This window comes from Nannospalax galili, unplaced genomic scaffold (genome assembly GCF_000622305.1).
Source record: "Nannospalax galili isolate Female #2095 unplaced genomic scaffold, S.galili_v1.0 scaffold410, whole genome shotgun sequence".
NCBI lineage: Eukaryota > Metazoa > Chordata > Mammalia > Rodentia > Spalacidae > Nannospalax > Nannospalax galili.
Window position 1 is genome coordinate 329,090 of NW_008329143.1, and position 16,441 is coordinate 345,530.

General features: G+C 44.1%; 1 protein-coding gene across 2 annotated transcripts in view; it reads right to left on the reverse strand.

Annotated features, from left to right (window-relative positions):
- The window catches only part of Wwp2 (WW domain containing E3 ubiquitin protein ligase 2), a 149,072-nt gene that overhangs the window by 43,999 nt on the left and 88,632 nt on the right, over positions 1 to 16,441 (reverse strand). For both annotated transcript variants that reach the window (XM_008833710.3, XM_029563775.1), the window contains one exon: positions 6,646 to 6,856. In XM_008833710.3, coding sequence (XP_008831932.1) covers positions 6,646 to 6,856 — 211 coding nt within the window. The remainder of the gene's footprint in view (positions 1 to 6,645; positions 6,857 to 16,441) is intronic.

Sequence of the window (16,441 nt, forward strand, 5' to 3'; positions counted from 1 at the left end):
AACAATCTTCTTGCCTCAGCCTCCCTAAGTGCTGGGATTACAGGTGTGAGCCATCATGCCCAGCTCGATGGTCTTTTATAAGATCAAAAGGTAAATTAAAACATTAAGGGTAACTAATGTGAAGTCATTTACTCAATCACTTGACGAACACCTGCCACTCCACCTTTACTATGGTAGGTCTGGTGATGCTGAGATAAGTACCATAATACTTATGCTTGGAGAGCTCTCAAGAAAGTGTACTAAAATGAAATAACAATTTCGTACAATTGCCTAATAAAGGCATGGGAAGAATACCTTGTGGCTCAGCTGTGGTGACAGAGGAGTTTTTTGGAAAAAGCTTATGTTTTAAAATGAGGAGGAAGCCAGAATATGCATTATTTGAGTTACCTAAGCATGTAATAATCCTTTCAGAGTCAAAAACTAAACTATACTCCACAATAACCGAAGCAAGGAAACAGAGCCTTCCAATATAATCCTTTAATCCCAAGGTACTAAAATGTGGCCCATGGTCCAAACTGTTAACAGTTCTGTGACCAGAAACAAAATGTAGAGAAGTTTCTCAGCATTTAGAAACTTTTGTATCTTCCAAATGTGTAAGTGATTCCTTGAACAGTACAAAAGCACAGATTTGCCATAGGTTGAAAATTTAGAAATTAACAACAGCAACCAAAGAAAGGTGGGTTCTTCACAAAGAGTTTGAGAAGCACTGTTTTAAGCTCCTTCAGTAAGGAAGCACTTTGGTTAAAGCTTAAAGTGAGTTTGGGCTGAGCATCAGTGGTGCAGGCTGGCTTCTGGCTTAGCAGAAATGCTCCAAATTCCAGCATCTTTTCCAGCATCTCTACCAACAAAACTCCACAAATCTCTCCCAAAGCCACCATCCTTGACAGGACTTTGAGGTCCAGTTAGAGAAGTAATCTCTGGGTCTCTAGAATCAGGCATGGCAAACCTGAAGGGGCTAGAAAACACCTCTCAAATAATTCTTCTCTGAGGCAGGAAACAGGGCAGCCAATGGCTGTGGGAGAACAAGGATGGTGTGAAACGGCAGAGCTGTAAGCAGGCAGTCCAAACACAACGCTCTCCCTTATGTAAGAAACCACAGCCGTGTGCTGGCTGCCAGGGTAAAATAATATGCCTCTGTGTGAGAGGGACTCAGGGAGCTGCAGAGACTGGGCATGCTGGAGGTTTATCAAAGCTATGTACACATGGTCTGTTAATGAGCATTTGGTTCCCAAAGTGGGCTTGGTGCTGAGAAAAACCAGATACAGGACCAGTTGACCAAAGTGGCCCCACTTCCCTCCTTCTGCCTGGACCACTACCTCACGTGGATCCGGCACCCGTCCTTTCAATAGACACTTGCAACCTGGAAACTCCACACCCTTCCAGTGTTTTCTTTGGGGCTAATTAAGTCAAAAGCTCAGGGGCTGGGGGTGGGGAACCAAGGGCTTCTAAGACTAGGAGAGAGAAATCAAATGAAGAATATTATATCTGGCCTTAAGCAGTGTGGGCTATGGTAGACTTCAGGCACAAAAGCACACAGATGTGTGTGACTTCTCCATGCCAGGCCTCTTCTGCTATATATGTCAGAAGACCAATGTGGTGACTCTTGGAGTCCCCGGGTGAACCTTCTCCCATCACTCAGTAGAGGGGACAGAGGACTTAAGATGATAAAGCTGGAGGCAGAGGCAGCCTCAGCAAGGAAGCTAGCTTGGCTCAGAAGTACACGAGTCATGAGTGTCCTGCTCCACAGCATCCCAGTACTGAGGCCCTTTCAAATAAAGACAGTGTTCTGACCTGTGACAGACCTCACTGAACCCCAGGGAGTGAAGGCACTAGGCTTAGCCTTCTTGCTCTTAGGAAGAAAATATAGTATCATTGCTGCAGCTGCTCTTCCTTTAAAGTAGCCAAGAAGCAGAAAGCATTCATCCAGGGGGAACAGAAACATCCATGCATGTGGAATAAAGGGAAAAAGGAAAGGGAGGAAGATGTCATTTAGGTGCATTCATTTATCACTACAAGTAGGTCCTGGGGCCGCCTTTGTGACAGCCCCCCCCTAGTTATCTATGGCCAGCACTGTAGAGGGACACAGACACACAATTACAAGTATGAGAAAAGCTACAGGCTAACATGTGCTGGTCTAACCTTGTCTACCAGGGGTCAGAGGATTCCCTGGAGAAATACAACTAACTTAAGGATGTATATAGAGAGTTAACTGAGGAGGCTTTGAGGATAACAACTATCATGGGACAGGATCCTGTCTGGAGAGAGGGTGGTGCATGGGTCAGACTAAAGTCATTTACAGTGGTGAGAGCTCAAAGAACAGGGAGCGTGGCATCCATGGAAGGCCCACTGGTCAGGGATTTTAGGCTTACCTAAGGATTGGGGATTTATCCCTAAAGGACAATGGGAATCTGTGGCAGCATTCCAAAGTGGTGAAAGGTCATGCTCCATGGTCTATCTTAAAATGTTCAAATAAAGAAAGATGGGCCTGGGGAAGATGGCTCAGAGCTTAAGAGCATTTACTGCTCCTCCAGAGGACCTGGGTTCGGTTCCCAACACCCACATGGTGGCTAACAACCATCCATAACTCCAGTTCCAGGGGATCCAACACCCTCTTCTGACCTCCATGGGCACTGCACACTGCATGACACAGGTGCATTACATATATGCAGGCAAAACACTCATCCACATAAAATAAATAAATTAATAAGATTTTAAATAAATAAATAAAGCCAGGCATGATGGTGTATGCCTTTAATCCCAGCACTTGGGAGGCAGAAGCAGGTGGATCTTTGTGAGTTCAAGTCTAGCCTGGTCTACATAGAGAGTTTCGGGACAGCTGGGGCTACAGGGAGGCCCTGTCTCAAAAAGACCAAAAAAAAGCAGATGAGTGCAACAGCTGTGGGTAAGGCACCTGCCACTAAGACAACAACCTGAGTTCAATCCGTAGAATCCATAGGATGGAAGAAGAGAACCAACTCCCACAAACTATCCTCTGATCTCTGTGTGCATACACAAAATAAATAAATAAAAGTTAAATTTTAAAATTGTTTAAAGAAGTGCTGGAGAGATGGCTCAGCGGTTAAGAGCAATTGACCATTCCTGCAGAGGACCTGGATTTGGTTCCCAGTGACCACATGGCAGCTAACAAATCCATAGGATGGAAGAAGAGAACCAACTCCCACAAACTATCCTCTGATCTCTGTGTGCATACACAAAATAAATAAATAAAAGTTAAATTTTAAAATTGTTTAAAGAAGTGCTGGAGAGATGGCTCAGCGGTTAAGAGCAATTGACCATTCCTGCAGAGGACCTGGATTTGGTTCCCAGTGACCACATGGCAGCTAACAAATGTCTGTAACTCCAGTTCCAGGAAATCGGATGTTCTCTTCTGACCTCCAAGAACACTACATGTATATAGTATGTGGTACACTTACATACATGCAGGCAGAACACTCATACACATAAAATGAAAATGAAAATTGAATTTAAAAAATTTTAAAAGGAAAAAAGTGTGTGATGTCCACCCCTCGACTATAACTTGTTCAGTAGCAGACACTCAATCCAGATGCTACATCCTCATAAATGACAACGACCTTCTTTGAATTCCACCAGTGCTTTCCCACATGGCTGCACTCAATCTCTCTGCCACAACATCCGCGCTACTGGTATTTGATGTAGAAGGATGGCTTTCATCCTCTCATTGGTTCCTGTAGCCAAGCTACCAGGAATAAGTCAATAATCTTCTTGCCAGGGGCCCCTCAACTTGTAAATGCTTGGGAGTCAGGGACCAGGTCTATGGATTGGGAGGGTCACTGCAGAAACCATGCATGCTCTTTCTGGCTTCCAACACTGAAGAAGCAATCACAGCGCCTGCTGTCCTCACTACTGTCACTTAGCAGTGCTGATGGCCAGGTCCAGTTTGGCAGTTGGCCATCTCTGGACCTTGACCCCAGGTACTGTGCCCTCTAGGTACTGAGTACACCTGGCTGTCTTAGAGATGGGTATTTAAAAGCCCATCTGAAACTAGAAAAATGGAACTCCAACACCCTTCTCTGGAACATTCTACACATAAAATGGGTAGCAGCCTAGACACACACATGGGCCTTGTTACATTCTAAATGCTCTGAGGAAAAGACACCATTCAAACTCTACCTCAGAAGTGTTTCAGCCTCTGGGCAGGGGAGAAGGGAGAGGGAGAGGCTTCCCCGGGTTGCTCAAATCACCAGACCGAGAATAAAGAGGGTTTTCAGAGCCTGGAGTTTTCCAGCTGCTTGGAAACAGGAAGTGCCCAATCCCAGAGAACAGTAACCCTCACACACGCCCTACATAAAGACATGTTGAGCCATTAGCTCTAATTGCCTGTGACTGACACAGGAGTGAGGCCGGCCTTCCAGGCGTTTGCTCAGCGGAAAGAAAACAAACAGCTCACTGGGGACCCAGGCAGCCATTTTCTCTCCTTTCTGCCAAAATGATTCTGCCCTGTTCCCCCAAAAATTGTAGCATAGATTTGAAATTACAAACCAAAGAGAGCTCTTTCGAGTAGTCCATACCACATATGAGAGAGAAAAGAGTCTCTTTTCTGTAAGGAGCAGACACAAGCAATTGTTAATATCTTTTCACAAAATCAAAAACTTGACACACACACAAAAAGATGTTTTCAGACTGCCTCTCAACACCCCCAGTTCTCTTCAGATTTGAGGCAGTAAGAATTATCCACAAAATATTTTTCAGCTAATCAACACATTTTATTAAGAGAAAGAAGTTAGATATGTGTGCCAAGTATAAGCAGAAAATCACATATGCCTTTAGATATAGGATTTTTAACAACTGATTTCAGAAATAGCTTTAAGAGCAATGCAGCATATTCTCCATCAAGCAAGAGACTTCTTTCTGGTGTCCATTGCAAACCATTAAGGCTCAGAGAATACACACCACCAGCAAGTCTACTTCAGCCAGATCACCAGTGACTACAGGGGTACAGACACTGGTTTCTTTAGGACAATTTTTCTAAAAAATATTTTTGAAACAGGGTCTCCCTGTAGTCCCAGCTGGCCTGGAACTCACTATGTAGACCATGCTATCTTTGAACTCACAGAGATCCATCCACCTGCCTCTTCTTCCTAAGTGCTGGGATTAAATACATGCACCACCACACCTGGCCTAAGCCAATTTTTTTTTTTTTTTTTGTCTTTTTGAGACAGGGTCTCCTTGTATCCCCAGCTGGCCTGGAACTCACTAAGATCCTCCTGCCTCTGCCTCCCAAGTGCTGGAATTAAAGGCATGCGCCACCACGCCTGGCAAGGCCAATTTTTTTTAAATGATCACTTATTGGGGGAGGGTGGGAAGTACATGCCATGGGGCTAATATGGAGGTCAGAGGACAACCTGCAGGAGTGGGTTCTCTCCCTCCATCTCAGGGGTTCCCAGGGATCAAATTCAGGACGCGGGCTAAGCAAGCACCTTTACCCACTGAGCCATCTCACCAGCCTGGGAAATTGTGGGGTAATTTTTGTGACAAACTGGTAACCAGATGAACAATGGGACTGGCCCCGACCATGATCAGTCTTCACTAAGGTGAGACTTGTTTCCCCAGGTCAGAAGCATTCTCCACCTTTGTGGATCCTTTAGAACCACTTCAAAAACATCACTTGCCTATCTTCCAGCAAGAGTTGCACAGACCATTTTATGTGGATAGTTATTATTACCACCTCACCAACATGTAAGTCACTTGGCCAAGGTCACAGAAGTAAGGTGGAACAGTGAATTCAACCCTTTATTTGATTCCCTGCCAAAATCCATATTCTTTTTTAAATTTTATTTTACATGTGGGGTGTGTGTGCGTGTGTGTGTGTGTAGCCATGCATGTGGAGGTAAAAGGACAAATTGCAGGAGCTGGATCTCTCCTTCTACCATGTTGGTTCTGGGAATTGAACTCAGGTCATCAATTCCTTTCCCCAAAATTCATGTTCTTTCTTTGGAGACAAGGTCTCACTATATAGCCCTGGCTGGCCTGGGACTCATTGTGTAAACCAGTCTGGTCTTAGACTCATAGAGATCCGCCTGCCTCTGTCTCCTGAACGCTGGGTTAAAAGTATGCGCCACCATACCTGGCAAAAATCCAAGTTCTTAATCTGCACTCACTATACAGTCAATCCTCCCTTTGGCTTACTGGGGTTGTCATCTTCTCAGCCGAGGTTGTCACTACCCAAATTAAAGGATGTCAAGAAAACTAGGAGTCCATGTTAACATGGGCCCAGCTGTAGGAACAACATGGTCACATTAATTCAGCACCTAAAACCCAAGCCCTCCATAGGTTGTCAAGGTAAAGCTCAGGACAGAAAAGGCTATTTTTTACACAGGATCTAGACAAACACCCTCCTATGATCCAAGAAGGCAAAATGAGCCTCTTGTTCCACAAAAGCCACTCAGGGTGAGGTTGTTCAGGTCCCAGCATAAGGCAGCATTGATTTTGCCCTGATGATTTAGGTTCTTTTTCAGTTATATAGAATAAGCCGTTCTTCCACACCTCTCTTGCTTCTATGCACAGCAGCCCCTAGAGACTACTGGTACTAAGTGATAAATAGCCACATTATTTCTGACCTTAATCCTGGAGGAGAGGATGGCTGTGGGACACAAGGCTACTCACCCAGCAGGGAGAGCATCGGGAGCCTGGGCAGCAGCTGGGAGCTGCTGTGTCCCTGAAGTGCTTGGCTCCTCTCCCTCAGCGGGCACGGTAGGTGCAGGAAGGGATGTCGTGTTGGGGTTTGGGGTCACACTCAGGGCTGTGGCAGGCGGGGATGTCACACCAACAATAGAAGGTTCTTCAGGATCAGTGGCTGCAGTGGGTTCCTCGTTCACTGAAAATACACAAACCGTACTTAAAATATTAATCAAGAATAAGAATTGTTTCCTTTTACTAGGTTTCTCACTTAATACACTAACACCTGTCTACAATACTAGCTTACATGAATTGGGCAACAGCAACAAATTTTACAGACCCAGGCATGGTAGTACACACATGTAATCCCAGCACTCAGAAGGCAGAGGCAGGAAGGTCAACTCAAGTGTGAAGCCAGCCTGGTCAACACAGTGAGTTTCATGCCGACCAGGTCTAACAGTATACAAGAGGGGTGAACAGAGGCACTTTTATGTTCTATGTTGTAAGAGCACATTTGTACTTCATATTGTAGAAAGGAATCTACCCATATACATTATGTAATAATCATAATCGGCACAGACATACTGCTAAGAGTTGGTTCTGAGCTAACTGTCTACCCAGGTGGTACCTCAGGAGGAATATAATTCTCGGTGGCCTTGGGAGAGAGCTGATAGCAAGAGAAAAGTGCAGGAGAAGATGAGGAGGGCCAGGAACCAGCACCATGAGTCTGGAGACAAGCTGGCCACATGAGTAGCACGAAGGCCGCTTTGCTGCTCCCTGCACAGTTTACCAGCAGGAGGTGGGAGGGGTGTGGATTTCTCTGAGACGTTGACCACCGTGTCCACAGACTGTTGGCTCTCTGAATAACGTGCAAGCTTAGAGATTCAGTTTCTGTCTCTCTTCATTGGTGTTTTGCTGACAAGCAAAGCAAACTCCAGCATTCTGAGGTTCCAGGGTAACATATAGTAAGTTCCAGGTCAGCCAGCCAGGGCTACATAGCAAGAGCCTATCTCAAAAAACAAACAAACCAGCAAACCACCTCCAACAAAAGTGTAACAGTGCAAATGACAGCAGGTTCATAATATCCGTCCAAAGGGTTCCGAGAGCGAGCTGTGTGTGTGCAGGTCTGTGTGGTATGTGCTGGATGCACAAAAGTGAACCAGTATGTGCACTTGTGCATGTGCATGCAGAGGCCAGAGCAGGGCACATGAAGGGTCGTCCTCTGGCTTCTCTGCCTTACTGCCTTGAGACACGGTCTCTCACTAGACCAGAAGCTCTCGATTTCAGCTAGGCTGACCAGTGAACGCTCAAGATCTACCTGTTTCTGCCTCCCAGTGCTGAGGTTATAGGAACATACATATAGCCATGACTGGCGTGTGTGCGTGCGTGCGTGCGTGTGTGTATGACAAGGTCTCACCATATAGCCTTGATTGGCCTGAAACTCACTATGTGGACCGGGCTGGCTTCAAACTCACAAGAGAGTTTGAGACTCTGCTGAGACTCAAGACATGGGCCACCGTGCCTGGCCCATGCCTAGCTTTTTACATGGTTCCGGGGATTCAAACTCAGGTCCCCACGCTTACAGAACAAGACTCCTTTTTAAATATTTTTATTATTTTTATGTGTATGAGTGTTATTGCCTACATGTATATGAGTGCACCCATATCATGCAATGCTGCAGAGACCAGAAGAGGGCTTCTAATTCCCTTGGAACTGGAGTTAAGGACAGTTCATAGCCGCCATGTGGGTGCTGGGAATCAAACCCTGGTCCTCTGCAAGAGCAGTCAGTGTTCTTAACCGCTAAGCCATCTCTCCAGCTCCAGAACAAGCACTCTTAAGCCATCTTCCCAAACCCTGGAAAATGAATCTTTAATTTAAATATAACTTTACTGGGGTTTTCTAATATACCATAGTTACACTGACTGCAATGAAAGAGAAACATGTTGGTGTTAATGAAGCAAGACCAAGGCAAGGCCAAGTTTAGTGGGTCACATCCTTTTCTTTAAAGCTGCCATCTGTCTGCTAGACATGGTAGCACCTTCCTTCAAAAACCTCTACACACATAAGAGGTAGAAGACTTCCAATAATGTCCCTGTTCTTTTAAAGACTCATGGTGCAAGACAGAAGCAGAGATTAACATGGGACAAAGAGGGGGCTGGAATGCTAAAGATTTGTCTCCTAGGTAACAATAGAAAAAGAAACAAGTGAACCAGGCTAGCTCTCAAATCAACTTCATCTTTGATGATTGCTTATGTCTACGAGGACCCCCAAGGCACTGAAATATCCTCTTAACTCAGAAAAAGGATCAAATAAGGTTTCAAAGAGTTGTAATCTTGCAAAGCAGATGAACCATATACAGAGAATTTTTACATGTGATTGCATATGTTTACATTTATGTTAGAATTTCATTAGAAAATGTCCTAATCATCTTTCAGCCCCATCTTCCTAATTCAGAAATTTGTTTTGTAGTTTCCCTAATATGCTTGAAGAAAGTTCAACTCAATTCCACCAGCTGGACTGAGTTCCACCCCCAAAACAATTCAAGGTGTCCGATGTGGTTTTAGTACAAAGGCTGCTCTTTCCTCAGTGTTTCTAGCCCTTTCCTCTCCTGCCACTGCTCCTAGGTGACACTAGGATCAGACCACAGTAAGATAAATGCCACGAGACCAGGAGAGTCAGATGACAAATTTAAATGAGAATCTGTTAAAATTTATTGAAGTGGGATGGGGGTGTGTATACTAAGTTCTTTCTTTGGGTTATGACCTTTGCCCCTCACATACAATCCCACCAGTTAGGTAGCTTGGACAGCCCCCGTTTTACATTAAGGAAACTAAATACTAGACCTGGCAGGGTTGCAGGGTATCTAATTCACACACACCCCTCCCTCCCTCCACTCTCTGCATAGCCTTTACCATGACCAGATGATAGAGAATTCGGAGCAACCACTGGATCCTACTAGCTAACACTGGTAATCAGCAAAAACTACAATGTCTGTACATGATGTGAAAACAAGCTTGACTGTAACAAATGGCCATGAGCTTGAGGCGTGAGACTGCCTCTAATAGAGTCCCTCATTTCTTTCTGTATTTCTTTCTGTTCTATTTATTTATCTTGCAATGCAGGGGATCAACCAGAGCCTTGTACAGACTGGGCAGGCACCGTATCACTGAACTGCATCCCTAGCCCGTGATTCACTTGCTTTCTTCCCAGTATCAAATGTTGTCAGGCACACAGGCTAAATTAGTTGTTTAACAGATAACTAAATCTTGTACAATTGCTGCTACCCCAACATATATGAAAGACTTTATATTCATATCCCTTACGACCATCTGAGCCAAGCTAGTAACACACAACAGATGGCAATTCTCTTTATGAAAATCTGTATTTTATGCAATTCCAATTTTTTAAAAACTCTATTATGACTTTTGTCAGCGCTATAAAAACTTGTTGTAAAACCTGTAAGAAAACTAAATACATAAGAATAAACATTAAAGTCTAAAGAAGAAGAGTATGCTTTCTGTAAGGGAGTTTTTCTCTAATGTACTAAACCTATTAAAAAGCTATAATGATGACTTGGGCATGAAAAGTCAAAGAATGATTAAATAAAAAAAGTTCAGAAACAGGCAAATAATTTAAAAATTCATTGAAGGGGCTGGGTGTGGTGGCACACACCTTTAATCCCAGCACTCAGAAGGCAGAGGCAGGCAGATCTCTGTGAGTTTAAGGCCAGCCTGGTCTACATAGTGAGTTCCAGGACAGCTGGGGCTACAGGGAGATGCTGTCTCAAAAAGACCAGAAAAAAAAAAAAAATTCACTGAAGGCTGCAAAACCTTCGAATAAGATTCGAATTCCCCTGGTGTCTCCTTTGTTTATTGGCTGGAACATGTCTAGTAAAGAGGACTGCCCCTTATCAACAGCTTGGCTTCCCTGAGGTTTAGCTTGTAAAGGAAAAGCCAGGAGAAAAGCTCGATCCTTCTCTTTGCCAGTTTTCAGAATAATATGTCGATGTCCTTGCATCATCTGAAAATGAACATGGGGTTTTTTTACTTTCTTTATTTTTGAGACAAGGTCTCTCTGTAGCCCCAGCTGTCCTGGAACTCACAGAGATCCACCTGCCTCAGCCTCCCAGGTGCTGGGATTAAAGGCTTGCGCCACCACACCCAGCTGGGGTTTTTTTTTCCTTGAAGGTTACTGAGGGGGGCTGGGGAGATGGCTCAGTAGTTATGAGCATGTACTGCTCTTCCAGAGGACCCAAGTTCAGTTCCCAGCACCCATGTCCAGTGGCTCACAACTGCCAGTAAACCAGCTCCAGGGGATCCCATGCCTCTGGCCACCTTAGTCACCTACACTCTTGTATGTGCACCCGAAAGCGCACACACGCACACACACATAATTTTAAAAAATATTTTATTATTTTTATTTTATGTGTATGAGTGTATTGTCTGCATGTATGTGAGTGCATCTGTATCATGCAATGCCTCGGAGGTCAGAAGAGGGCTTCAGAGTCCCCTAGAATTGGAGTTAAGGATGGTTCGTAGCCACCATGTGGGTGCTGGGAATCGAACCCGGGTCCTCTGCAAGAGCAATCAACTCAGTTGTTAACAAAAATATAATTCAACAAATATTCTAGTACAATTCAGTGATTTAATGCTGATTTTTTTCAAAATGACACTCAAACTCACAAAGATCCGCCTGCCTCTGCCTCCTGAGTGCTGGGACTAAAGGCGTGCGCCACCACACCCATCTTTTTAGTTTTTATTTTTTGGTTTTTTTGAGACAGGTCTTCCTGTAGCTCCTGCTGGTTTAGAACTCACTATGTAGACCAAGCTGGCCTCAAACTCACAGAGATCCTCCTGCCTCCGAAAAAAGAAAATCTTTCTTTAAAATGTTGGTGAAAAAAAATTCACTGAGGTATTTAAATATTTCAGTCCATGTCTTAACACCCTTATTGATACTAAACTCACCCCTTCTTTGGCTGGGGCTAAGGGTAGAGGGAGACAAAGTTCTTTAAGTTGGCTTCAAGTTCTATGGAACAATGGTAAGATAATTAAGCGGGAAACTGCAGAACAGTGTGTATTTTGTTATTATCATGCATGCATGCAATGTGCCTTCTTTTTCTTCTTTCAAAGAACACATATGCATAAACTTGTATACTTAAAGACTATGGAGAAATCACAAGAAACCCAACAGTGGCTGCCTCTGAGTGCTTAAGTGTCAATGCTTTTAAAATTTTAATAATGTATCTGTACTATTGTTAAAAATAATTATGAGGGGGCTGGAGACATGGCTCAGTAGTCAAGAGCACTGGCTGCTCTTGCAGAGGACCGTAGTTCAGTTCCCAGCACCCACGTGGTGGCTCACAACCATCATAACTCCAGCCCTCTCCTGCCTCCATGGATACTGCATGGCAAAGGTACACGTATATACATGCAGGCAACACTCATACACATAAAAATTAAAACTAATTTTAGTAATAATTATGAGATTGTCACCTGAGGAAAGAACAAAGCAAAATCTCAGGGCTTGCTGATGGGGAAACACCGCCAATCAACACTATTTGGATGTGATTGCTCCTGCAGTTGTAAATCTAATTAGAAGGGCTCTTGGCGGATCTACATCTGTCCATAGCCCCTTCAAAGGGTCTTTAAACATCAGAGAAGCTCATTTGTTCAAAAGTTTTCTGACATACCTGAGTTCAGATTTAGAAACAGGGCAATATGCATACCTAGTATCTTAGCATTGATGAATTTCCTGTATCCTTGCTTACATGCCTCCATGTGTGTACACATGAGAGTGCTATGTTGTGTGTATAGACACACTGCATAACCACATCTGTCAGGGACAGATGGCACAGGTAATGGTAATCACAACAAGTCACACCATTAGTGACAACATAAACATCTTACGTTGAGGAGGCTCCACAATGTTCATGTGACAAAAAAAAAATCCCTAACAGTTGATTTCTTAGAATACAGCTTTACCTTACATGACACATGACTGTAAATGCACATTTTAAAAATTATTTTCATTTTTTCTGTATGAGTGTATTGCCTGCATGTATGTAAGTGTACCCATATTGTGCAATGCACGCGGAGGTCAGAAGAGGGCATTGTATCCCCTGGAACTGGAGTTATGGATAGTTGTTAGCCACCATGTGGGTGCTGGGAACTGAACCCAGGATCTTGCCAAGAAAAGCCAGTGCTCTTAAGCACTGACCCATCTCTCTAGCTCCATACTCATTCTTAAAACAGGAATGTCTCCGGGCGTGGTGGTGCACGCCTGTAGTCCCAGCACTTGGGAGGCAGAGGCAAGCGGATCTCTGTGAGCTCAAGGCCAGCCTGGTCTACATAGTGAGTTCTAGGACAGCTGGGGCTTACAGGGAGACCCTGCTTCAAAAAGACAAAAAAAAAAAAAAAAAAAAAAAAAAACAAAAAAAACCCCCCAGGAATGTCATCCTGGTTGACAGGTGCTAGACATTAAATTCAGATGTTTAGCTCCTGGCCCACTATTACCTTGGAAAACCACTGACAGAACACAAGACTCAAGTATGGTGGAACTTCAAACAGAAAAAGCAGATTGTCGGAGATGAGGGCTTATAATTTCATTGTATTTTAAAGGTTTTATGTACTTTCTGTGTCCACTCTAAGCAATGTAACCAACATTCTCTCACCTTTTAGTGCTAATTATTTGACATATAATCTTACCTTCTCCCAACAGACTACCCTTCTTGGTAGCAAAGACAATGTGATTTCTCTTTTTATTTTTCCACTCTCAGTGCTGCGGACTGAACCCACAGGACTTGCACATTTTAGGCAAGTGCCTTCACTGAGCATACCTCACTCCACAGAGGCAAGACAGAAAGACAGGGAAATGATGGGGACATGGGAAGAAGAATGAGCCCCAGCCCCTTTCTGGAGGCTGCTTAGAGCTTCTGGGAGGCTGAGAATCAAGGATTTCAGCACCATTAACAACATCTGCTGTGAAGACTGCCAATACAGAGTCAATCTTTCTTTTATACATAGGAATGATTTCAAGTAAAAACATTAAAATATCAATAAACCAAGCTTATGACCTTGGTCAGGGTCTCACCCCTCTATGGGATATTTTCCAGGAATCTCACAAACAAGATCTCCCAACTTTCTGCATCCTTACATCTATAGAGTTGTGCCTTACCAACTCTAATCCTCTCAGGAGCCACCTCGTGATCTCATTTAAATTTCTTAGCCACTCTTTGAAGATATCAACTTCAGAAATCACCCTAATTCTGCCTATGACTATCCTACAGACGATAACTAGCGGCTGTCCCTTGAGAAGTCCACACCATGCTCTTGCAGTATCCTACTTTCTTCCCAAGTGCCTCTCTTAACCCTGTGGTTGAATTACACAAGAAATCTATGGTAAATGCCTTTTAATAAATTCAACACTACTCGCCCCCAAAAGTTTTCCTGTGGTGAAGTCAAGGATCCAGCTTTACCTGAGTGGAAGTCTGAAAAGAACCCAGGCTGTCTCTGCCCCGGCCTCCATTAACATCACCAATTTTTTTTGGAGACAGAGTCTCAGGTGTCCTAGGCTAGTCTCAAACTCACTATGCAGCTAAGGCCAACCTTGAACTTCTGACCCTCCTGCCTTCACTTCTAGAGTGCTGGGATTACAAGCATGTACTACCATGCCCTATGTATGCAGTACTGGAGCTCAAACCCAGGGCTCCATGCATGATAGGTAAGCACTCTACCAACTGAGACACATCCCCAGTAACACTTCACATTCTGTCCTATGCTCTTGCCGTCACTGCTCACATCAGCCATCTTCCCCAGACGTTCTCCCAGACACTTCAGTCCAGAGTGATCACCGCAGAACCCACAGTACCTATGGCCTCAGCAGCCCACAATTCCTGTAACACCTGTTGGTTCCCGGCTGAGGTGTGTTTTCAACTTTCCTAAACAGAGTATAAGGTAGAGGCCTTGCCTTACATTTCACCTTGTCCAGCAAAATAACTTCTGGTAAATACCTATTCAATAAATACCCATTCACTAAATCTAATAATTTTAAAGAGATATTAGAAATAAATAAAATCATTTGATAACTTTACATTATCATTTCAAAATAAGTTCTTAAAAATATTTTGGAATAAATTTTTGTTGTTGTTTAGGGTTTTCTTGTTGTCTGTTTACTGTCTGAGATGGTGGCCCACTATGTAGTTCAAGTTAGCCTTGAACTCATGATCCTCCTCCTGCCTTAGCCTCCTCAGTGTGTACCATGCCTACTTTAGGGATAAATTTTATGTGTATGTGTATATTGCCTGCATGTGTGTAAGTGCACCAGTGTTGTGCAATGCCCGAGGAGGTCAGAAGAAGGTGTTGGATCCCCTGGAACTGGAGTTACAGACAGTTGTCAGGCGCCATGTGGGTGCTGGGAATTGAACACAGGTCCTCTGTAAGAGCAGTCAGTGCTCTTAACCGCCAAGCCATCCCGTCTCTCCAGTCCAGGGAATAAATTTTATATACAAAAGTTTAAAAAGTTGTGTGCCCTTCACTCAATGCCCCCTAGTGCTGCTATTTTATGTAACCATAGCACATTTGACAAAGTTAAAAAATTAATACAGTACTAGTCACTAAACTGCAGGCTTTATTTGAATTTTGCCAGCTTCTCCATTAATTCTTTTTTTCTGTTCTAGGATCCAATCCAGGATCCTTCATTGCCTTTAGCAAGTACACTTTGATTAGCTCATTTATCCTCTCAACAGCTACATAAGGTAGATGTTATTCCCATTTCACTGAAGACACACAAGCTCTCCACAGCTACTCAGACAGCTGCCATACAGTCAGCAAGCAACAGAGCAGGAGCTCAAATGCAGGGTATCATGAAGTGGGAACAACGGGAAGAAAGAAAGGAAGAGGGCTTGGACAGCTTTCCTAGATGGGAGAAAAGGCGGCACACCAGGGGTAGATGGGGCAAGGGGTACCATGGCAACTGAACAGTCTCTGCTCTCTGCAACCGTGGTTGCTTCACAAGGCTCTCTCTGTGATGCTGCTCAAACATTTCAACATTATGAATCACATATTCATTCAGGACTAAGACACATGCTAGCCAAGAAAAAGATCAGGAATTGGACATTCTTACTCTAAATCCTAGGTATGCTGCCAGCCCACTGTGCACTCCACGATGTTCAGGTGAGAGCCACAAGGCACATGCTTCTGGGGTACATACGGGTCCTCTGCGCCCCCCCAACAGTGGAAGGTGATCCTCCAGCAACAGTGGCTTTCTCCATGGAAGATAAGCTCCTAGCATGATTTCCACCCAGTACAACAGCCATTATTGCCCACCAACCACAAGAGCAAACAGCTCTTCACAAGTGCAACCAAAACTAGAGAGAGATTTTGAAATGTGAGTGAGGCACAGGAGAGGCAAGGCTTATGTTTAAAAATGGGGAAGGGGTTGAGGAGATGGCTCAGTGGGCAAGCATGAGGACTTGAGTTCAGATCTCAGCACCCATCTCAAAAGCTGGGTGCAATTGTAAAACTAGCACTTGGGAGGAGGAGATGGGCAGCTCCTGAGATGTCACTAGCAAATCAGCCTAGTCAAACTGGCAAGCCCCAGGTTCAGTCAGAAAAAGATCTGTCTCAAAAAATAAGGTAGAGCCGGGTGTGGTGGCGCAGACCTTTAATCCCAGCACTTGGAAGGCAGAGGCAGGCAGATCTTTGTGAGTTCAAGGCCAGCCTGGTCTACATAGTGAGTTCCAGGACAGCTGGAGCTACAGGGAGACCCTGTCTCAAAAAGACAAAAA